Source organism: Olea europaea, unplaced genomic scaffold (assembly GCF_002742605.1).
Source record: "Olea europaea var. sylvestris unplaced genomic scaffold, O_europaea_v1 scaffold309, whole genome shotgun sequence".
NCBI lineage: Eukaryota > Viridiplantae > Streptophyta > Magnoliopsida > Lamiales > Oleaceae > Olea > Olea europaea.
The window spans coordinates 415,171-439,104 of record NW_019249636.1 but is presented as its reverse complement, the minus strand read 5'-3'; the positions used below and the strand labels follow the sequence as shown (position 1 = coordinate 439,104).

General features: G+C 34.0%; 2 protein-coding genes and 1 pseudogene across 3 annotated transcripts in view; 2 read left to right on the top strand and 1 right to left on the bottom strand.

Annotated features, from left to right (window-relative positions):
* Nucleotides 1-2,481, top strand: part of LOC111385122 (eukaryotic translation initiation factor 3 subunit A-like) — a 10,597-nt gene extending 8,116 nt beyond the window's left edge. The window contains exons 4-6 of the mRNA XM_023009494.1: nt 518-576; nt 794-1,027; nt 1,797-2,481. Coding sequence (XP_022865262.1) covers nt 518-576; nt 794-1,027; nt 1,797-2,257 — 754 coding nt within the window. The 3' untranslated portion in view covers nt 2,258-2,481. The remainder of the gene's footprint in view (nt 1-517; nt 577-793; nt 1,028-1,796) is intronic.
* A 450-nt stretch (nt 2,482-2,931) lies between these two features.
* On the top strand, nt 2,932-14,489 carry LOC111385140 (UNC93-like protein 3). 2 transcript variants are annotated; one of them, XM_023009517.1, is made up of 10 exons: nt 2,932-3,175; nt 3,402-3,565; nt 9,037-9,100; nt 9,190-9,303; nt 9,421-9,465; nt 10,170-10,414; nt 10,543-10,633; nt 13,376-13,488; nt 13,612-13,726; nt 14,105-14,489. In XM_023009517.1, exons 1-10 carry the CDS (start codon nt 3,026-3,028, stop codon nt 14,288-14,290), a joined length of 1,287 nt encoding a protein of 428 aa, XP_022865285.1. In that variant the 5' UTR covers nt 2,932-3,025; the 3' UTR covers nt 14,291-14,489. The 2 variants fall into 2 exon arrangements, with proteins under 2 accessions (XP_022865285.1, XP_022865284.1); XM_023009516.1 differs by having other exon boundaries at nt 2,934-3,175; nt 13,603-13,726.
* Nucleotides 14,490-19,284: 4,795 nt separating this feature from the next.
* Nucleotides 19,285-20,247, bottom strand: LOC111385138 (annotated as a pseudogene).
* Between the last annotated feature and the right edge of the window lie 3,687 nt (nt 20,248-23,934).

Genomic DNA, 23,934 nt, shown 5'->3' with positions numbered 1-23,934 from the left:
ATTCTAGTTGCCAACTTGTCAAGATATTTTTCTAATGTGAAAAAACAGCATTGCTCAGCCTGTGAGGCTGGGTAAGGTGCTCGTGGTGGAGAATTGTAACCTGGTCTAGTCTAAATTGAATCCAACCAGAGATCAAATAGAAGTCCGAAGTTGGAAAATCTTGCTTTATGTTAAGTTCAATTTGGGGCTGGCCAAATTTGAGTTCCGAATTGAGTGAAAAATCTTTCTAGCAGAAAAATGTTTTAAACCTCAATGAATGTTATGTATAAAATAGTTGAATAATTCGTCAACTGTAGAGAGATTCATCTTATAAGCACGGGCAGTTTGAAAATGTTCCTTCCAAGTGATCCCGACCTAAATCCTTAGTTCTAAAGGCAACCTCAAATCAATAATTTGACTGGGAGTTTTTTCTTGAGGTTACTATCTACCGACATTCAATTGCTTTGTTGCACTTGGGTCGTGTAACTGTGGTAAAACTTCCAAATTTTCTCTTTACACTTGATTTATACAAATGCAGCTATGGAAATTATGCATACTTGAAACTTGACATAAAGAATCTGAAGTGCAGAATATACAGTGACAATCTACCTTGAAGATTGAGAAAAGCGCGTGATAAATATTTTGTACTTGGGAGTTGGATCCTACTATTTTTTTATTTATGGACTCATACTTGTTGTTTTCTACTTGGTAACTTGCGTGTAATATGTATTTCCTTTTCATTTTTTAATGCTTTTTAAGCAGGTTAACTACTTAGTACAATTTTTTTTTTTGCATAGCAGCATTCTTAGGTAAGTCTTAGTTAACTTCTTGAACCTATTTGTACAGAGTTTGTTCCATGAGAGAGTGGTTAGTCGTAGGGAGGCTGAATTTAACAGACTTGAGACGGAGAGAGAGGAGAGGATCAACCAAATTATTCAATCAAGGAAACAGGAAAGAGAGGCTAAGAGGAAATCTTTGTATTACCTGAGATGTGAGGAGGAGAGACAAATAAGATTGCATGAAGAGGAAGAAGCACGGAAGCATGAAGGTACATTTTCCTATTTGAATTCCAAATACAATTGTAGGGATTTGATTTTGGTTAATAGGCATGCCTAATCAGATTTAGCGAAATGCTATAAATTTTGTTGCACGATCTGACATTCTCCTACCTCATCTAAGTCTGGACTTACTATTGTTTCTAACATTCAGTATTTTTTCGTATGAATATTTTTGATATGCAGGATTCTCCTCTTTCATTAGAATGTCACCATCATATCTCTTAAAAGCAACAATTCCCAAAGCTGTCAAACGAGCTTAAACAATACAGATATACTTGCTTATTTTCTCCGAACATACAAGCCCCTAGTCGTTGCTTAGGACCTATAATTTACTCTGTTTCCATATTTTTTGGTTGCTTTTTGATTATTTCAGGAGATACTTTCTGCACTAATGCTTCCGATTATTCTCTGCCCCCTGGTTTATGTTTAACTTCCTTTCCATCACATAAATAGATGTTTCTGACAAACTTATCCATGCTTCTTTTTCCTGCACTCCTCCACCTGTCAAAGAGATCTAGTGGGTTTGGAGTTTGCGTCCTATGTTGGAGCCCATGGTCTTCATTTGCTTAATTTCTTTTCTCCTAGACTAAAAATCAAAATTATGATATTTCAAGAATTGAACAGTTTATGGTATTTGGACTTTGTCATATTTTGAGTACACAAGAATACATATCCTGATGACCTTTGCATGTTTATAACCATAGTTTGCACTGATGATGCATAATGTAACATTTGCTTCTGGACGGTTGGATTTTGCAGAGATGGAGAGGCGGAAGAGAGAGGAGGCTGAGCGTAAAGCCAAGTTGGATGAGATTGCTGAAAAGCAGAGGCAACGTGAGAGGGAACTGGAGGAGAAAGAACAGCGGAGGAGAGAGGCGCTTTTGGGGAGATCAAGTACCGGGCCATCAAGGGTTGCCGACTTGTCTGCCATGCCACGTCCAGTGGAGGCAGCACCCCCTGCTACTGCTCCTACTTCAGCTGCAGCTGCTCCAACTCCAGATAAGTATGTGCCCAGGTTCAAACGTATGTCTGCAGAAGGTGGTGGGGCCCAGGCCCGGCCTGCGGAAAATGATCGGTGGGCCAGTGGTGGTAGTATCAGGAAGGACGATCGTCCATCTCAACCTGGTGACAGGTGGCGTGATGATCGTAGTACTTCCTTTGGTGGTGGTCCCCCAAAGTCGACATCCACTTGGTCATCCTCCAGGACTCGCGATCGTTGAGTCTGATGATTTATTGATTTTGAAGATTTTGGCTGCTACAGTGTGGTTTAAATAATTTTTATAGGCATTTTCTTTCGCTATCATCCTTGATTTTGCAGAGTCTGGGAATGTTTCTTTTTAAATTATAATGTTTGACTTGTCATGGAATTTTGAAAGATTTAAATTTCTGTAATGTTTCCATATGGATATTGAACTATTTGAAATCATTTGCAAATAATTGTTTAGTATGTTGTCTAGAGAAAATAATAATTATTTGCTTTGCCCGTCGTGTCCCATGATTATTCGTTCCTCTAGTATCAACTGATAAAACTTAGGAATGTTTTCATGGCAGAAATTACTCCTATTATTATTCATCACCAACAAGCTCATACTCAAACTATAGGAACCTACTTGAAATTGAATTAAAGATAATTATAATTGACATTTATATTTTCGTCTACGTTCAGCCTATTGGATATGATATATGTATTTTGAACGATTTTTTAGAGCTACATTATTGTACACCCGAATTGAAAAAATTCAAATCACTTTTTCTGGTTTGATTTGATTTGAAACTCCAACTTTAATGACACAGACCCAAACAATTTAAATATACTTAAATACTATTTTAATTATGTGTCCATTATTGAACTAGTTGTACATTATTGACATTTTACTATTTATTGATTTATTTTCCCTTGATGGATTCAAAAGCTAGTCCCCCGGTCTTCTCATAAATCTCGCTGGCGAGCACTCTCTGACTGGAGTGTGTACAGTCAGTCAGTGGCCATGGATGAAGAAATATCACTGGTTGTTGAAAGCTCATCTCCATCTAATACTTTGAATCACAAAAGAGATGTTCATATTCTCTGCTGGGCTTTCATTCTGATTTTCTTGGCTTATAATGCTGTCCAAAACTTAGAAAGTACCATCAATACTGTGAGCTTTCATATTTCATGATATCAGATTATCTTAATAGTTTTTCATTTTTGATGGTTCATTTGAATTGAAAGATGTATCTTAGTGAGTTTTATTTGTGATTTTTTACCTGTGTTGGAGAACTGACGAGCTCAGACAATAGTTTCCGCCGTTTTTGGTTGCAATTCACTTCCTCACAAGGGACTTTGCTAATTATTTCTAATAATTTTTTCTTGAGGTTTCTTAGGAAGGAGATTTGGGTACCATATCACTGGGGATATTGTATGTATCATTTGCAGTTTTTTCGGTTGTTGCTTCAGTGGTGGTGAGGCAGCTTGGGACAAAGAATGCTTTGATTTTTGGTTCCACTGGATTTTGGCTGTTCATTGCTGCAAATTTGATGCCTACTTGGTATGCAGTTTTGTCGTTACTCTTCACTTTTGCTTCCACTATTGACATAAGGGTTAATTTCACAGATGATCAATGAAATTTCGAGAAAATTACAAAACGGTCATTGAAGTTTAAAACTTCCAGTAACGGTCACTTATGTTTCGGGGCGCTTTAAAAAATGTCACTGATGTTTAAAAACTTGCAGAAACGGTCACTACTAAAGTTTAAAAACACTTTTTTAGTTTTTCGGACTACTTTTGCGACAACTTTTTCGCCAATTCCGACCACCGATACCGTCGAATTTTGATACCGTTGGAAAGTCCATAATGTTCTCTTCAATTAAGACCCAAAATATTCCCGTAACTCCAAGGGATTCGACCGGAAAATGGCTGCAAAAGTTGCCCAAAAAATTTGAAAATTTGGATAGATTTTCAGATTTTTTGTTTTTGGGCTACTTTTGCGGCGATTTTCCAACAAATTCCGACCACCAAGACCGCCAGATTTTGATACAGTTGGAAAGTGCACAATGTACTCTTCAATTACCATCCAAAATCTCCCCCAAACTCTAAAGGATTTGGCTAAAATAAACCCACAAATTCAGCTACCCAAAAAGGTGAAAATCTACCTAGATTCGGGATGCTGACTTTGTGCGTTTATTCTGGCCAAATCCTTTCGAGTTATGGGTAGATTTTGGGTTATAATTGAAGAGGAGATTGTGGGCTTTCCAACGGTATCAAAATCCGACAGTCTTGGTGGTCGAAAGTTGCCGCAAAAAAATGAAAAATCTGCCTACATTTTCGCCTTTTCGGGTAGCCAATTTTGTGGATTTATTCCGGCCGAATCCTTTGGAGTTTGGGGGAAAATTTTGGTGGCAATTGAAGAGGATATTGTGGGCTTTCCAACGGTATCAAAATCCAGTGGTATTGGTGGTTAGAAGTTACCGGAAAGTTGTCGGAAATATCTGCCCAGATTTTCGCCTTTTTGGGTAGCTGAATTTGTGGGTTTATTCGGGCCGAATGCTTTGGAGTTTGGGGAAGTTTTTGGGTGATAATTGAAGAAGGCATTGTGCTTTCCAACGATATCAAAATCTGATGGTTTTGGTGGTCGGAAGTGGCCGAAAAGTTGCGAGCAAAAGTAGCCCAAAAAATTGAAAAAGTGTTTTTAAATTTTCGTGACCGTTTCTACTAGTTTTTAAATTTCACTGACCGTTTCTGAAAGTTTTTAAATTTCAGTGAACGTTTCTGAAAGCCCCCGAAACTTAAGTGACCGTTATTGAAAGTTCTAAACTTCAATGACCGTTTTGTATTTTTCGCGTAAGTTCAGTAACCATTTGTGAAATGAACCCATTGACATAATTTAGGGGTTCATGGAATTGTTGCCATTCGGTCATTGTTTATATTGTCAAATTATGAAAGAATTGCTTCTATTCTCATTACTTTGTGACTGTACTGTGGTGTAAATAACTTGGAAATAAGAGGAAACAATAGATCAACAACAACAATACCGTGATAGATGGATAATCATTGGCACCTACCATGATATCATCAACGAACACAAGAATCACGGTAAAATGAGAACTATAAGGCTTCGTAAATATGCAAAGATCAGCATAAGATCGAACAAACCCGACTTTCTTAACAGCAAATGAAAATTTCTCAATAATATATTATATAAGGTGTTAAATAGTACTAGGAACTGAATTACAAGAGGGAAGGTTTTTATTAGTTAAGTTTGTAGCACAAGGTAGCGATTCTGTAGAAAGAAGAGTAACCAATTGCTTATATTGCTATTTTGTGAGAGCAGGAACTTGGATTGAACTAGATGACAACGGAGTAGAGCTTTGATCAACATGAATTTGATGCTCATCTGGCTGCCTTAGTTTAGTAGTTTCTGGTGTAGCACTATGAGGCCAATGTATATGTTTATTCCAGTTTGAGGGTAGCAATGTCAATTGTGCTGAATGATATTCATATATGTATTGTGTTCTTTTTATAGTATTACAGAGGTCTATAAGAAAGGAAATAAAATATGTACAATTGGAATGAAATCCCTAAAATAATTCCCTGATTTTCTCTGTGATTTGTCGAGATTTTATTTATGGAAACTAAATAAACTAAAAAACCTCTAATACCCCTCCTCAAATTGATGTTGGTGAGTCCACAAACATCAATTTGCTACGAGAAAATTATGATGGAAACGAGCAACCTGTTGAGTACTGAAAACATGAGGAAGAGTGATGATCATGGAATTATAGGCATCTCGAATATAATGACAGTCCACCTCAATATGTTTGGTGCGTTAATGGTACACAGGATTAGCAGCAATTTGAATAACACTAGTGTTGTCACCATGGAAAGGTGTGTAGGCTGTGATTGGGAAAAAACAAGTTCAGCTAAAAAACCACATAGCCACACAACTTCAGAACATACAATTGACATAGCGCGGTATTCAGTCTTCGTGGAGAACTTAGAAACATAATCTTGTTTTTTACATTTCTAAGAAATGAGAGCATCACCCAAAAAATAGACCATCCAGTAGTAGAACGACAAGAATCAGGTTGCCCTGTCTAGTCATTATCACTATAAGCGGTAAGAGCAAGAGATGTTCGTCTAGGAAAGAACAGACCATGATGAGGAGTCCTAATAAGATAGTGAATAATGCGAAGGACAGCTACCAAATGAAGATGATGAGGGGCATCTATAAATTTGCTGACAGTACGGACTGCGAAGGAAATATTTGGACGTGTAATAGTGAGATAGATGAGATTGCCTACCAACTTTTGAAAAAGAGTAGGATCTGGAAGAATATCGCCTTCATCTTTTCGATAATCGACATTAAGCTCCAATGGAGTGTCAATAGAGAAAGCGGTAGATAAATCATCCAACTGAATCGAGTCCCAAATATATTTATGTTGATTCAAGAAAATACCATGGGTGCAGTATAAACCTCTAAATCAAGAAAGTAAGTTAGATGACCAAGGTTTTTCATATGAAAAATCGAGTGTAGATACTCCTGAAGCTTCTGAATAAGGGCGTGATTAGATCCAGAAATAATAATAAAGTCCACATAGACTAATAAGAGAACAATGCCAACAGTACTCCTTTGAAGAAACAAAGATGCGTCATACTGACTCTGAGTAAAGGAGAAATCCAAGCGAGGGTGGTGGAACTTGTCAAACCATGCTCAAGGAGCCTGCTTAAGACCATAAAAAGAACGTTTTCGCTTACATATAGAGTCAACTGAGGAAAGAGGCATACCGGATGGAAGTTTCATATAAATATCTTCTTTAAGGTCTCCATATAAGAATGCGTTCTTTACAGCCATTTGATGTAGAGACCAAGACTGAGAAGCGGCAAGAGATAGCAATAGGTGAACAACGTTCATTTTAGCAACAAAAGCAAACATCTCATCATAGTCGATTCTATACTCTTGACAGTTACCTAAGGCGACCAGCCGAGCCTTATAGCGATCAAGAGAGCCATTAGAACGAAGCTTGACTAAATATACTCATTTACTTCCAATTGGTTTCACAGTCTGTGAACAAGGTACATCATCATAAGTTTGGTTGGCCTCAAGAGCCTAAAGTTCTGTATTCATCACCTGTTTCCAACACTCTTGTTCTATAGCTTGTCCATAGGAGGAAGGAATGTAAATTGAGTTAAGGGTAGCAGTCATAGAGCTATGGAAGGAAAAACCATACCTATTTGGTGGTCAAAGAACACGAGAAGTGCAGGGAAGAGTGACCTGTAGTGGAAGATCATTTGGTGAAGGATCTGAAGTCGTAGGTGGAGGATAAGGGAGGCTCGAGAAAACAGTCGTCTTAGTAGGAGGTGCAGGACCAGTGATTGGTGCAGCATGTCTGCTAGTGTAAACTGGACATGGCTTGTACCGAGAGGATTCTATAGAGAAATCAGGTAAGATAGAGAGCTCAGGGGAAGAAACAACAATTTCTAAAGTGGAGAAAGATTGTTTTTAAAAAAAGACAACATTATGAGAAATCCTAATGCGGCGTGTCGTAGGATCACAGCAGACGTATCCTTTTTGAGTCCCACCATATCCTAGAAATGCACATTTGATAGATTGAGGTATGATCTTTGTCCTTTCATGTTGTGGCAAGTGAACAAAACAATTGTGCTAAATTATATTCACGTATGTATTGTGTTCTTTTTATAGTATTATTGAGGTCTATAAGAAAGGAAATAAAATATGTACAATTGAAATGAAATCCCTAAAATAATTCCCTGATTTTCTCATTGATTTGTCAAGATTTTATTTATGGAAACTAAATAAACTAAATAAGCAATAATCTCAAAGCATTTTGCCTTTATGTTTCCATACTTTCCACGGTGATCAATAAGGTCAGCCACATCCTTGTCCAAGGCTCTGCTGATTTTGATGTGCTGGTTTTGTCACATGAGATTTTCTATTGGTTGCGAGATCTGTGGATTTAGGAGATTTTTGTTTTGAAACATGAAGAAGGGGTTGACATTCTGTGGATTTAGGAGATTTTTGTTTTGAAACATGAAGAAGGGGTTGACATTCTTCTTGATGGGCAATGGAATAAGCTTTGCCAACATTAGTTAGAGGATCCACAGCCAGAATCTTACTCCTTATATGTGCATATGTATAATTAAGACCCAGTAGAGTTTGGAAAACTTTTCCTATTTCTTGCTACACCTATAATTCACATTAAGTTTCATACTTGCGAGATACTGAGGGAAGTGTAGTTAATTTATCACAATGGGATTTCAACATATTAAAATAAAAAACTAACGAGTTTTGTTCCCGATGTTGATTGCATATAGTTCTTGTGAGTTCATAAATTCATGGATAATTTCTTCGTGAAAAATGCTTCTCCAACTCTAACCAAAGAGTTGAAGGATTATCACAATAGATGAGACTGCTGGAATTCATAGAGCATTCATGAAAGAACCATTTCATTGCATCTCTCCTGAATTTTACTTCTCAAGAATTGGCTGCAGACATTTTCACTCGTCCATGAAAAATTCCAATTTTTTGCATTTAAAGCCATCTTCATGGTTCTTTTCCAAGTTCGATAATTATATCCTTGTTCAAGTGTTGTTAACACGGAACCTTTCATCTTTTCGGCCTACAAAATAAATGTTCAATGCAAAGCAGTTGTATGAAACTATTTCAAGTATTGCTAACTTTGATTTAAATAATCTAAGCCCTAGTTGAACATGTACATTTTGTACTCATGTACAAATATCTATGAACCTATCAGAGAACATCCCATGCTTTCTAGTTGGACATAGGTTGACACGTCTATTCAAGTTTTTATCTATTGTAAATTTTTGTAGGACGACAATTTTACCTCGTGGGTTTTGCAGCTTTGAGAATTTTGAAACTTACAAAATGAACAAACCTAATTTGAGCTTCTAAAAATATGTCGAAGTGATTACTATTCAGAATCTTAATTGTTTGATTTGTTCGTATTTCTAATGTAGTAGCATTTTTCATTCTTATTGTAGGTATAGTATGGTTCCGGCTTCTTTGTTCCTTGGGTTTGCGACTTCAATAATATGGGTTGCGCAGGTTCAACACGTTATGTACTTCAGTCTCAATATTGATTGATTTGTCCAGTTAATGTTGTTATTTTTTCCTTAACTTTTATATTTTCTCAGGGTACGTATCTTACTTCAACCGCTCATAGTCATGCAAATGACAATGACTTGCATGAAGGAGCAGTGATTGGAACATTTAATGGACAGTTTTGGGGGATGTATGCATGTAACCAGGTGCAGAGTTATCACTTTCGCAAGAAACTTCTAGTAGTTACACTTTTCACCTTCTAACTACTAGCTTATATTTCTAATATGTTTCCAAAAATTTCTTTTTAAAACTAAATTGTGCAGCTTGTTGGCAATGTTATCACTCTTGCTTTGTTAAGAGATGGAAAGGTACACGTACTTGCAATTTGGATTTTACCATTGTAGTTATCAATCTTTCGAATTCACATTTGTAAAAAAAACAATCACATGCTAATTATAATTTAAGTGCAACATACAAGAAACTTCTGGTGAGGTGAGGCAGGAATCAGTGTTAATTACTTCACCTATGCCTTGTCCGGTTCTTTATGAGCTATGAGGCAGCACTTGGTAATGGAAAGTAATTTAATTTGTTTTCTTTCCTTCTTTTATTCTTTCATCCACTTTGACTTAAAACTTGCAATTATGGACACCTAATATAGAGTCTGTTTGAGAGTGATTTTGAAAATTGATTTTTTGAACGTTAGGAGAAGAGTGGGATCCACTTGTGTGAGAAAAAATCAAATATGACGGCTGGAATAGTGAAATAACGGTCAAAAAATCAATTTTTTTGTGGGAAAAAATCACTCCCAAACAAGTTCAAACAAATAAAAAAAATAAAAGAAAGGAAAAGGGTTGATCATGATTTAATTGAGGCCATAAAAAAAAAAAAATGAAAGAAAGAAAGAAAGAAAGAAATTGATTTGCTCAACATTTTCCACTTTTTGAGGGTGCAGTGGTGAATTCTCATTCATAACCGAGAAATGATTGCTGGCGAGTGGAAGTTAAGAATTCAGTACTGTTCAGCTTTATATATATATATATATTTGAAGTTACTAACAGTAGTTTATCCATAGGGAGGGGAAACCACAGGCACAACTTTGCTTTTTGTTATGTTTCTCTGTAGCTCGACCATAGGTTCAATTCTTATGTGCTTCTTGAGTAAAAGAAATGATAAGAAGGAAGAACTGCAAGATTCTTCTGCCACTTTCTCTTCAGTGGCATCTCTTTCGAAGACTATTTTGGCTCTATTACTCGACATTAGAATCCTCTTGGTCATCCCCCTTCAAGCATATTCAGGCTTACAACAAGCATTTGTATGGTAAGGTTCCCAGTATGTTATGATGCAAATGCTTTCTCATTTTGTATAGGTATCAGCTTGTGGGCGGCTCGTTATTATCTAATCTGTTTCTTCAACAGAATATGATTTTTTTATTTTTTCCATTACAGGGCAGAGTATACCAAATATCTTATCAAGCCTGCACTTGGCGAGCGTGGTGTTGGCGGTGCCATGGCTGTTTATGGGGTCTTTGATACCATTGTAAGTACAAAAGTGTAAAACAAAGCAGTTGTGACTTTCAGATTCTGACAAAGAAGACATTTGTCTTGAAGACATAATTTGAAGGGAAAATTGCAGCAACAGTCCCTAACTTTTTCTATTTTTACAGACCTTACCATAACCTTTAATTTGTGCTAACAATGGTCCCTAACCTTTTAAAAACATGGATCGTGTTACATGTACATAATCATTTACACCCCACTCACATCATCAAGGGGGGAACCACGACTCGAAATTATTAAATACACGCGGGGCCCGCGTGTTTGTGAGGGGGTGGGGGGACGGTTTTACCCTAAAAACATGCATCGATAGTCTAATAAACTGCAACTATTTTTGGAGGGGCAAAATGGTAACTTTACATTTTTTTATTATAAATACTTAAATATATTAAATCAAAAATTGGAAAAAAAGAAATGGAAGAAGACGTCTTCTTTCTCACCCCACCCCAACAAAACCAAATCCACAACCACAACTGTCGCTGCCTCGAAAGAACCATCGCATGTACTAACCACCACCAAAATAACATCCCTAAATCCATCTTCTAATAAAATATGCAAGTTTCTACAAAAATCCACATTAAAATTTCTAGATTTAATTCAGCTAATACGTGGTAGCAGGCTAGCAGCACCCAATTCAATACAGAAATCAGAGGGTGATGACATGGTGCTTGTCGGCAATGTCTCCTCATTCATTTTTTGGGGGAATTGGGTGATGACATGGTGTTTGTCGACGGTTGCTCATTCGAATTCATTTTCTGAACCATTGCCTTCAACTTTGGCACTCTGTACTAAATTACGAGTGCTTGATTTGCAGAACAAAACTCTTTCTGATGCAATTTGTTGATACATCTGGTACAGATTCACTCTAATAAACTGCAACCACCATCATACACTATAGCAACCCATCTCACAGATCTGGTCATGTATCAAACTGCCACAACCACCCAGCAATGATTTGACGAATTCAAAAGAAAGCAAAGATGATGTTCAAAAACCAGAATCCTAATCGAGAAGCCTCTCTTCAACAGATTCAAAAGTACCTAGCCTTATCTGTTTGCCTCCGTTTACCTTTTTTTGGGTCTTTTATTTTTTTTATGATTTTTTTGTTTATTCATTTAATATGATAATTCTAAAGTTATCATTTTGCCGCTTTAAAAATAGTTAAAATATGGTCAAAATAATTTTTTTGGTCAACTAATGAGAAGTGGACAGATTTATCTATTTGGATTCCAGGTGCATATCTTTGAAAGATGAGTGACCGTTGCTGGCACAAATTAATAGTTAGAGTAAAGTTTGCAAAAATTGAAGAGGTTAGGAAACGCTATTGCAATTTTTCCTAATTAAAATAAATGAATTTGTCCTCTTTAAAATTAAGCTTTTAGATGAGATAGTTTAATGCGGTATTAGAATAGTTACATGTCCTGTGTTCAAGTCTGGCCACACCTGTTTATAAAAATTGTACAAGTGTTGGGTCATTAGTAAAAAAAATATATATATATCTAACTTTTTGTGAAGGGGTTTGTGAAGACAATCTAAATAAATAAGTTTCTCCTATCTAAGCTAAAGCTTTTGGATGAGGTTGTTCAACATGTTTTATATAAATCCTGATCTAGCAAATCAAGTATTTTCTCTTTTTGTTCACCTGACTGGGTTGGAGTTGAAAATCTGATGAGTTGAATAACTCATGAGCTATCCTTACAAGTATTTGTTCTGCTACTGCCTTCTTTAGCAATTATTATTGGGCTGATATGCCCGTCCTGTATTATAGGAGGTTTCGAATGGTAAGTTTGTCTATTATTTGCTCATGTTTTACTGATCACAAAATTATATATGCAATTTCTTCATGTTCGCTATATTTGATTTTCTGGTGTTATGGACGGCATATTCATTATATCATATATGGCATTGAATTTGGTAGTACCACATTTGGAAGTTGTGGGCTGCTTTGAAAGGAGTGTCTTCCAGTGTAATGACCTGCTTCTACTAAGAGTGTGATATGGTTGGAATTTTAACAGATAAGAAGAAGAAGAATAATAAGAGGATTAACTGAGAAGAAGAAGAATAACAATAGAAGATTTCTGGGTTTTTAGCTGCTTGCCTTTATTAACAATGCTACTGACTATTTATAATAGTCTTACACAGTTGGAAGAAATAAACTATGCTAATATTAGGAAACAAACAACAACCCACTAACAATTAGGAAACAAACAACCCACTAAGCTAAACTTCATGGCTATATTAAATGGAACAAACAAACTGACTGAGTCCACACCACTATCCCACGTGTTGACTTTAGAAGATAACCACAAACATTGGAATCATTTGTATGCTTGGTTACATGGCTGGCTTTGTGAATGGTGGACAAATACACCCACATTTCCACTCCCAGCTTCCACTTCCAGCCTCCACTTCAATCTGGTGCCTTAACAAAATTATTTGCATGGAGACACGTATCAGAGTGTGTTTGATTAAGCTTAAGTGAAGTCTATTTGCAAGCAGATAACCAAGTTCTAATGGTTGAATGAGGAAATAAGTTCCTTATTTGACAGTAGGGTATAGTTACTTTACAAATAAGTACTTTTTTACTCAATAAGTAAGAAAAAGAAACTGTCCAAACATGTATAGTGGCAAAAAATTACTTAAATAGTAACTTCAGTTACTTTTAATCTTAGCCACACATATTCTAATACTGGGCCGGCTTCTTTACTCTTTGGAATTGTCTTAGTGTTCAGTTGCAGCTGGTCGATTTACCTCAGGTCTCTTATCAATTACAATAATAGTTTCTCTTGGAGCTTTCATTCAGGCCATTGTCTTGTGTTTGCTCCTGCTGAACTACAGGTTGACCCTCCTATCAACTTTCATACTCTTGGAGAACCCAGAGTGCTAAGTTATTTAAATAATTTTAAGCCTATCAAATTATCATTTTAGTAATTTCTCGTCTCATTTATTTAGTATCTCCAGTGGACTGCTCAGTACATTATACCTACTTCTCATTGGAGGCATGTGGGGCATAGGTAATGGTGTACTGAACACGCAGCTATGTGCTTTTCTTGGAATTCTCTTCAAGCACGACCTGGTAAAATTTTCTCCACTCTGCCATTTTTTTCAATGCTAAAATTAACTAGATGTTCAACGTTTAAGCAAATTTACAATGTTTTGCATAATGCTGTAAACTTTAACACACTGTTTTGGTTTCAGTTGCAAACAAAAGTGGTATGTTATTAGAAAACACTAGACAATACTAAGAAAGAAAAAGAAACTAAAATCTTGGACTACGCACCGTCTACTACGGTACAGTACTGCGTACAAATTATGTACAACATGATGTTGTCTCTCGTTATAGCTTAAAAAATTGAGTATAATCCACTTGCTTGCTTGGCTTCTCTAGTAATATTATTATATTAGTGTATCTTAAATTGGTGCTTGGAGTCTTATACCTGAGTTCTGGTTGCAGGAGGGAGCATTTGCGCAACTTAATCTTTGGCAGAGCATTTCAATTGCAGTTGTCTACTTTTTGAGTCCATATATTTCATTTGAGACAATGATTGTGATTATGCTTACTGCACTCTGCATCTCAATCTTGGGTTTTCTTTTTCTCACACTTCAAATTGAGAAACTATTTTCCCGACATGCTTTTTAACATCGCAAATTGAGATGACTTCTGCATCTTGCTCCCTGAGGTTTGATGTTATCCATGTTAATTTTGAAGTTTATTGTAAACATGTACATACATGACAACTTTTTTGGTTCAATATCATTACTAGTGCTTCTCAAAAATTTCAGAAGACCACATTTCGATCGTTGTGTAATTTTAGTTATTCTTCTCAAGTGTTTTTTTATTGGTTGAGGTTGATGCTGAGTTTCGTGATGCTACTGTTGCTGCAGCAAGTTATTTTTCTTATGATGCTATGGTTTAAAGTAGTCTTTGTTTCTGTTTGTTTTATTGTTCTAATGGATGGGCTGGCCATCTCCCTCCCCACCTTCAGTTATTAGTATAAATTCCACAGCTTCTTGGGATTGGCTACATAATTTCTTTTCTACCATGTTCGGTTCATTGCTCGATGTTTAGTAACTGCCGTAGACTCTTTGTTTTGGCCAACCCTTCCTTTTGATATCATCAATTGATATCACATCACTCTTGTGAAAGGGCAAGCGCACAATTTAGCAAAGTCCCATAGTGTTTTTCCTTTTCTATAGTTTATTCATAATCATTTAAGAGGCTCGAATGCGGTAGTTGAAGAGAAATTTTAAGGGAATACAAGTGATTAACCTCTCTTCACTTAAAGTGGTTTAACTTGGTATTAGAGTTAGACGAAGAATTGATCATAAGAAATATCATGTGTCGTTTTTTACCGTAAGTTCTTACTTTCCTGATTACTCATATGGGAATGCATTTACATTAATTTTGTAAATAGAGAAAATCTAATTCATAAATTTCTCAGGCAATTTAACTATGAGTAAAAAACTAAACAATCCAAGTTAAAGTATACACCTAAAAATGCGTGTTTAATTTTGCTTAAATGTTACTTTTTAATAAAAATAACGCGAAACTTAGGTTCTAAAACAACTCTAATTAGTTAAAAAAGATAAATTTTTAAATAGAATTAACATATCATGGACGTGATCATTGTTCTCGTTAATTTCACGATGCATTTGTTTGGTATCTGATTCTGCTAAACTTTTAAACCAGTCATGATCAAATTAGTAATGGGATGAAAATGCAAACTTTTTAATAAGAATATGAAAATGCACTAAAATTTTCATGTTAAGTCGTTGTTTAATTTTTCAAAATTACTTTTTCACAAATTCATTTTTTAGCCACACATTTTTTTGATTCATAATTTTTTTCTTATTTTTAACTACACATTCTTCAGAACGAGTGACATGTGATAAGTGTAGTTTCTATACTTATTTGAGATTTTAAATGATGATATTTTATTATTCTTTAGACGGATTAGTACCTAATTTGTTATTTATTATTTTTATTAGGAAAAATTCATGTTTCAAATAAGAATTGGAATAAAGAGTGGAAAGGGGGTGGGGGTAAAATGAAGCAAATTCAAAGTTTGGGGACTAAAATGTAAATTCTCAAAAGTTATTTCGAAATTCACAATGAAGATTTGAGAGTGCCCGGGGTCAATTAGATGAGAAAAGAAGTCAAGGAGATGAATTATAGTCAAAATATTATCATATATCAACTTTCAACTGAAAAAGTTATGCTTCGAATTTTTAGTCTCATATTGAGACCCAATTTTGGCATAGCAAACTTTCAAATTGGAAAAATGATATCTCAAGAAGAATTGTATCCGTTTGAGTAAGTTTTTCAATGTACTTTGAATCACTTCAATTGAATATCGGGGGAAAAAGTTATGACAAAAATACTGAAAACTATTCAATTGTTAGAAGTTAGTCGAGGTGCACGCCATTGCTTGCAGTAGAAGGGCACACGCCCCCACCAAAAAGGAGGCGACTGAGGCAACCCAAGGCTCCCAGGTGCGCGTCCTAGATTACACTAGGAGCGCGCCTTAATGTTAAACGCGAAAGAATTTAGGTTTCTTATTTTATTTTGGTAAAGGGTCCCTTGGCATTATATAAATAGGAGAACACGCCCATATCACGAGGAACCTCCTTCAGACCTAAAAATTCATAGATTCAACATATTTTGGGGCAAAGAACGATGCTACATCATCACCATGAAGGGAATTGTGCAATATTCTTAAATATTATCTATCCAAAATCTAGATTTCATTCAAGAAAAGTGGATTTCTCTACTTTCTTCCATATTTCTTCGATACAGGTGATATCTTCTCATTAATTCTTATATAATTTAATAATTAGGATGGTTCGCTAAGTTTTTCATTGTATTGGATGAATGATGAACCCCATTATTTGTTAATTTTAATTAAAAACAATTAATTTAGTATTTCATGATTGGTTTACATTTTCATTGAATTATTTGATTGTTTGATCACCAATTAGATAGTAAGTTGCTAGTTGAACTGTAGGAATACTCACAATAAGTTTAGAACACAGTAAAATCAACACATGGACAATAGGTATTATGAATAATATTTATGACATGTGCAATCATGTGTGATAAATCTTGTGAATCAATGCATGTTTTTCATCTAAATTCGGATTAGGAATAGGATCGGGTCGTGTTAAATATAAGTTTAATGTCTTGAGAAAGAATATTGAATAAAAGTGAATTATCGATTGTCTTGAATATATGAATTTACTAAATTATGAATTAAGAGTTGAATTAAATGGTAATAGAAGGATTCACGATTCCAATACAAACATTCGCATAAAAATAAATAGTTTATTTGCTTTGTTAGTTTAAGACCAGTCTAGGGAACATATAAATCACAACTCTCTTGAAATCACCACCTCTCGAATTTAGCAGTAGTTTTTGAAATACAAATTAGACCTTATATCTCGTGGGAATGATACTTTTAACTCACAAAATTTATTACTTGTACAACGTTCCCGTACGCTTGCAGATTTTCTACAAACAACATGCTACGTCCAGTACAAGTAAGCATGTTCCCAAATTAAAACGGATGCTGAAAACGATCGATGGGCCAATGGTTAGCTTCCTTTGGTGCAGCAGTCTAGTGTTATTTTTTTAATTCCGTCCAACTTAATAGATTTAACTCATGTTTGGTGATGATTAAAATCAGATTTTTAGTAGATTTTGATAAAAAAATTAATAGAATATATAGTTAAATGTTGTTGATCTCATAAAATACGTGGTTAAAATTATTTGTTGATTTTAAATTAATGTGTGTTTAAAATTATTTGTTGATGATTAAAATCTTGATTTTAACTTAGATTAAAATCTTGATTTTAATTTTTACCAAATAGAGACTTAATATGAAATATTCATTCTTTAAAAATTTAAATTATTTGATATATTATCATTCTCCATCACACAAAAATTATTTGTTGATTTTAACTTAGATTAAAATCTTGATTTTAATTTTTACCAAATAGAGACTTAATATGAAATATTCATCCTTTAAAAATTTAAATTGTTTGTTATGTTATCATTCTCCATCAGGCATTCACACAATATAATATTTTACACACAAACCAATAAAATTTTAACCACATATTTTTCAAAAAATACTATTCAATAACTTATTATTTTTAAATAATTTCTATCAAACCAGTCCATAATCCAACTGAACTACATAGTAATCGAACTTAATATATATTATATTCCAATTTATTCCATAAAAACATGGACAATGGACATCTGGCAGCTAAATATTCATCTTACAATGGTCCAAACTCCCTTGCCACCTTTGAAGAGAAAATATATTTTTCAGAATTTGATTTAAAGGAAAAAAAAATTCTTGTACTTTTTTTCTCATAATATGTAATCCCAATAAATAATTGGGACATTTTCAAGAATGTTCAATTTTAAGGGTATGAGTTGAAAAGTGTCTACTCATTTAAATTTAGTGTTAATTTGTCTATCATGCCCTTAATGAAAAGTTACATTTTGAAATGGTATTCTCGACATTTAATTTGTTTATCAATTTGTCACGAATTTTGGGAAGTGACTTTCATGAGAAGTTACATTAAAATAATATTTTTCGACATTTCATATGTCATTCTCGACATTTGAACACCGTTTCATTTGTCTAGAATGACATTTTATTTTGAACATGATATTTCTCTACATTTAAAAATGTTATTCTTGACATTTCTGAATCAATGAAAAACATAGCATTTATTGTGATTTGACATGTATACTTTTTGAAATAAATATGGCAGGTTATGTATCAAAATTTTATTGGCCGATAACAATATAGCAAAAATGTCCATTTTTTGTCTTAGTGTGGAATTATAAATTGTTAATAAAGGTATTTTGGTCTAAATTCTTCCAAATTAAATATTTTTGCAATGGTGGACATTTTTGCAAATGAATAGGTAAAAATGGACATTTTGTGAAATTTTCTCTAAATAATTTAATAGTACTAAGTAGGTAGAGAGTTGGACAATTATTGAATTATATTTAAATCAAATCATTCTAAAAAGTTTGACAAAATTTCAAATCAAACTAAATCTTTTTTTTTTGGTTCAAATTAAATCATCTTTTGCAGTTTGATTTGGTTATAAAACATTATTTTAGTGGCAAAAAAATATAACATATATTAAACAAGTTTAAAATAAATATATTGACCACAAAATTCAATTATATAAATTCAAAAATTTTAAATATAAAATTATTACATTAATAAATTAATCTAAATATAAAATAATACAAGGTTTAAACATAAAATTTATTGGTTATGTTATACGTATAAAATAATGATTTATCGAGGCCATTGATTTTTTTTAAAGGCCCAACTAAAGAAAAGCCCAGAATCTTTTAAAAAAAAAAAAAAAATTTTAACCGGAAAAAAAAAAAAAAAAAAAAAAAAACGCTCTTTTCCTTTGGTAAACATGAATACTATAGCATATGATCACATTGATGTCAAATTTTATATATTTTACTGTCGAATCTTATGGAGTGACATCCCCTGGAATCGAGAATTCGCCTCTATATGTCTAATCTCTCATTCTGTGAATTGGATACAAATGGAAACAATATATGAAGTATCAAATGCTATATGGATGTTTGTACCTTGATATATTATAATTATTGCCTCTCAATATCTGGTAATCCATCTTCTTGACCACAGGATTGGATTCTTCGAGATGATCTTTCTCTACTCTTGAACTTGATCCAACAATTTTAGCTGTGGATAAAATTCCACCATCTGATGTCCCTTCCGTGGTTGTCATAATCATAGAGTTACCACCATGGAGTGGCGGAGCAGAAGGCGGGCTCCGGTGGCACCGGCCATGCCCTCCCGTGGCTCCGCCACAGCCGGGGTTCGGCCTCTGCCCGGCAAATGGGGCAGGTTGAGTTTGATCCAAACCATTTGTCAATGCACTCAGCATGGAAAGTGTGCTTACAATTTGGCAAGGTCCTAGCCATTTCACCATCTTCTAGCATGCTCAAACAAACTGAACACTCCATTGAACTTGACCCCATTTCATCACTACTATTTCCATTTGTTTGCTTGAACACAAATATGGGCAACGACGCCATGACAGATGGGTCGAGGCCGGTCTTTGGTAGCTCCATCGACTGGATATTGGCGGCGCTTGTAATGAAGCCTAGGTGACGCAAGGTGGCCTGACGCCGTGCTTGGCGGCGAAGGACATATCTTGCATATATGTAGAGGATGGTGAAAAGAAACACCACAAATGATAATGAAATTATGGATGTGAGCATGATCTTACTGTTAAGATCATAATTGTTTTTTCGACGGTTGAAAGGGTGATCATCGTCATTGATACCCATTGCCGAATAATTTGGAAATCGGGAGGTAAAATTTTAGGAGGATGGAGTGCTTGTTATAGAAATTTGTAGATTGGAATATTAAGACCTTATTTAATTTTTGATGTGTGTAAATTACTTGAGCTGTCGGGATTCCAGGGAAAAATGATAGGGTAGGAAACCATGTATTTCAACGGGTTTGAATGTGGAACATTGACTTTGGAAAAATTTCGATTTGATGGGAAATTAGTGAATGAAATTTCTTGGTTATGAGTCAATAGATTTTTAATAAACACAACATAATTGTACTCATCATCAACAACAACGACAATACTGTTTGAAAATTTACAAGAACGTGAAACGAGTAATGAAGCCTAGGTGACGCAAGGTGGCCTGACGCCGTGCTTGGCGGCGAAGGACATATCTTGCATATATGTAGAGGATGGTGACAAGAAACACCACAAATGATAATGAAATTATGGATGTGAGCATGATCTTACTGTTAAGATCATAATTGTTTCTTCGACGGTTGAAAGGTGATCATCGTCATTGATACCTATCGCCGAATAATTTGGAAATCTGGAGGTAAAATTTTAGGAGGATGGAGTGCTTGTTATAGAAATTTGTAGATTGGAATATTAAGACCTTATTTAATTTTTGATGTGTGTAAATTACTTGAGCTGTCGGGATTCCAGGGAAAAATGATAGGGTAGGAAACCATGTATTTCAACGGGTTTGAATGTGGAACATTGACTTTGGAAAAATTTCGATTTGATGGGAAATTAGAGTGTGTTTGATTGACATGGAAAATATTACCTAGAAAAGAAAATATTTTCCATCTTTTGTGAAAAATAAAAACCACCTCTACCCAAGGAAAATATTTTCCTTAAAAACAAGGAAAATTAGGCATATTTTCAAAAGTTGGAAAATGTTTTCCATGAAAAAAAATAGCAATCAAACACTCCAAGTAGAAATTTGAATGGAAAACTGATATTTTCCATGGAAAATAAATGTAATCAAACACACCCTTAGTGAATGAAATTTCTTGGTTATGAGTCAATAGATTTTTAATAAACACAACATAATTGTACTCATCATCAACAACAACGACAAGACTGTTTGAAAATTTACAAGAACGTGAAACGAATCTGGATTGACGTGCACATATGTATGATACCTATCTCTAGGACATCTTGATTGTGAAATTGAGTTCAATCTTTGAAAGAAATAGAGTATTTATTCTGATTAAGTACATATACGTTTATAAAGGTAACACAATTATAAATGTACTTTTTTATTATTATTGAAATTGCCGCGTGGTATACAATAACAACCTAACCACATTCACGGTGAATTTACCATTAAGGTCGGACAAGGTTCAACAATTTTTATATTTGACCGAACTTCATTTGCAATGAATCATCGACTAGCTTCCGTTTTGATTGATTGATCTATGAGTGATTTTTGTCTACTAGCTTCCATTTTTTGATTGATCAACGTTTAAACGTCTGTCTAATGTAAAAAAGGTTCACTGACTTACGCCACTTATAATTTCATGAGAAAGAAAAATCAACCCGTATCCTGGTTCAAACGAAACAACTTCTAGGTAATATTTTGGTTTGTAACAAGGGCAGTTTCATACAAATTGTTACATTTTTCAAGATCTCATAATGCTTTGACTCAACAAATGAACTGGGCCAATGATAGTGATGATACATTACACGTTCTACATAAGAAAAAAATATCAAATGAATTATTTTTTTATTACATTGGTTCCATTTGGATTTCATTTTCTTTTGCTAAAATTCTATTTTTTAAGTTAAACATTAATTTTAAGAATAATGCTATTTACAGTCGCTCACTACAACAGTCACCTTACGTGGCATACACATGGTAGGTGGTTATTTGATATATTAATGAATAAAAAAACTACAACATTAATGTATCAAATAATCACCTGCCATGTGTATGCTACGTAGGTCGACTGCCGCAGTGAGCGACTACGAATAGCATTACTCTAATTTTAATCACCCGTTTCGATTTTGTGATATCCACAAAAGCTATACATTAATCAATAACTCATTTCTTGAAAAAGTAGAATTTTAGTAAAATAAAATGGAGGCAACGTGAACAAGCCAACAAATGGCAGGTCAAAAAATTTGTTCGGAACCAAATTCGTTGACTTTGAAAAATTAAAATTCTAATACTCAATTAACTAATTAATAGTATTTTTTAAAAAATCTATATAATGTTAGATTAAGGCCGATATAAATATAATTTATTGGGATAAGGATATAAATTAATATTGCAAGAATATTTGTAGCAATTTTATTTTTTTATATGTAATTAATTACATTTTTTGTGAAACCGATCAATAGAAAGTTAACAATTTATAATTTTCAGCCTAATTGGATCACTAATAGGGTTCAATGCATAGTGAAAACCCTTTTTCTTCGTAATATAATATAAGTTCTTGAAATATTTTGATATAATCTGAAGAAATTCTTGAAAATAAATATATTTGAAATTTTGAACCCGATAAAATCAGAAAAAATTAGATTAAACATTTTATTTTTCTTTCAATTTTATCTAATTTAATTAACGTATCGATTTTAAATGTTGAATGACTGAGAGGATTGAAGAACTTGCACATTTGTTATACATTTTTGTTTTCTGGCTTAATGGTGCCCAACATGTCCTTAAATGTTTTTGAAAAATCATTTCTATACTCTCTGATATGTTCTCACTGGATTGATTGTAATCCTTATTTTTATGTTGTCATTTGTTTGTGAAGATTCAAATTTGAAAAGTATTCATAAAAGATTTAAATTATAAATAGATAGAATGAGTAATAAATAATGAAGCAAATTTGAATACAATCATTATATAAATAAATTTGAATTATCGAATATATTAAGTAAGTAGGTATAGCGTAAAAACTGGGAAAGCATCTGGCGGAATTTTCCAAAAATTTGACGGAGCAAAAAATACGTGTTTACTTTGTGGGATGGTGAATGCAGACTAGAGTCAAAGCAATAGACTTTGTGCAACCAATCATCTCTCTCTCTCTTTCTTATTGAAAATGTGGTATTTTTTTACTTTTCCTTTTGTTTTCCTTGAATGATGGTATTTAGCCCCCGGGATATAATCCGGTGGTACAAAGAATAGGAGTGAAGTAGTCTTAGCCTTGTTGACAGTTGCAGTGTGAGGGTTCGATTCCTGAGATATGGAAATTGACTCTTTGTGGGCATCAGTATACAAACAAACTCTTGTTCCCTCACGATACTTTAGGGTTGGGGCGGTAGGGACTCTCAAGATTGTGATTCAACCTTTTTGAAAATGTGGTATTCTCCTTTTGTTTTCCTAGTATTCACATGCTAATAAATAAAAATGAAAATAATAGTGAACATTTTAGATTGATTGAAGAAGGAAGATCAACAATTATTACTAGCAGCTGTTGAGAAACCAAATCAGTAGGGACGCTAATAAGGATATATTTGAATACCATTAAAATGAGGAATTTTTTTTTTTTTTTTTGGGGGAAAATTTGTGGTTAAAAAGTAGATTTTTTTTTTTTTGAATTTATGTGCAAAATATTTACTGTGAGAATATGTGATTAAAAATGAATTTAAGAAAAAAAGAATTTTATTTTAATAGTTGTAAACCATGGCTAAATCATATTATAATTCAGGTTAGAATAGATGAGGATAGAGTGGATTTAGATTTGAGAGTGAAAGTACGATATGTGTTTGTTTATCACAGTACTTCATTTTAACTGTAAATAGAGTAAAAAATGCCACGGGTACAGGAAACTTGATACAGAAGGGTACAGGGTTTCAAATAATGCTGACGTGGCATGGTGGAAATAATAATAATAACACAACTAATCAATTTGAAATCATATTTCCATTTCCCCAAATCCAAAGTCTTCCATTTCCTCCAAT

What these genes read in the sequence shown, in the direction of transcription:
- LOC111385140 (XM_023009516.1), top strand. Translation starts at nt 3,026, where the DNA reads ATGGATGAAGAAATATCACTGGTTGTTGAAAGCTCATCTCCATCTAAT. An exon ending in GCAAATTTGATGCCTACTTG is followed by an intron (nt 3,566 to 9,036) that starts GTATGCAGTTTT and finishes TTCTTATTGTAG; the next exon opens with GTATAGTATGGTTCCGGCTT. An exon ending in GGATGTATGCATGTAACCAG is followed by an intron (nt 9,304 to 9,420) that starts GTGCAGAGTTAT and finishes TAAATTGTGCAG; the next exon opens with CTTGTTGGCAATGTTATCAC.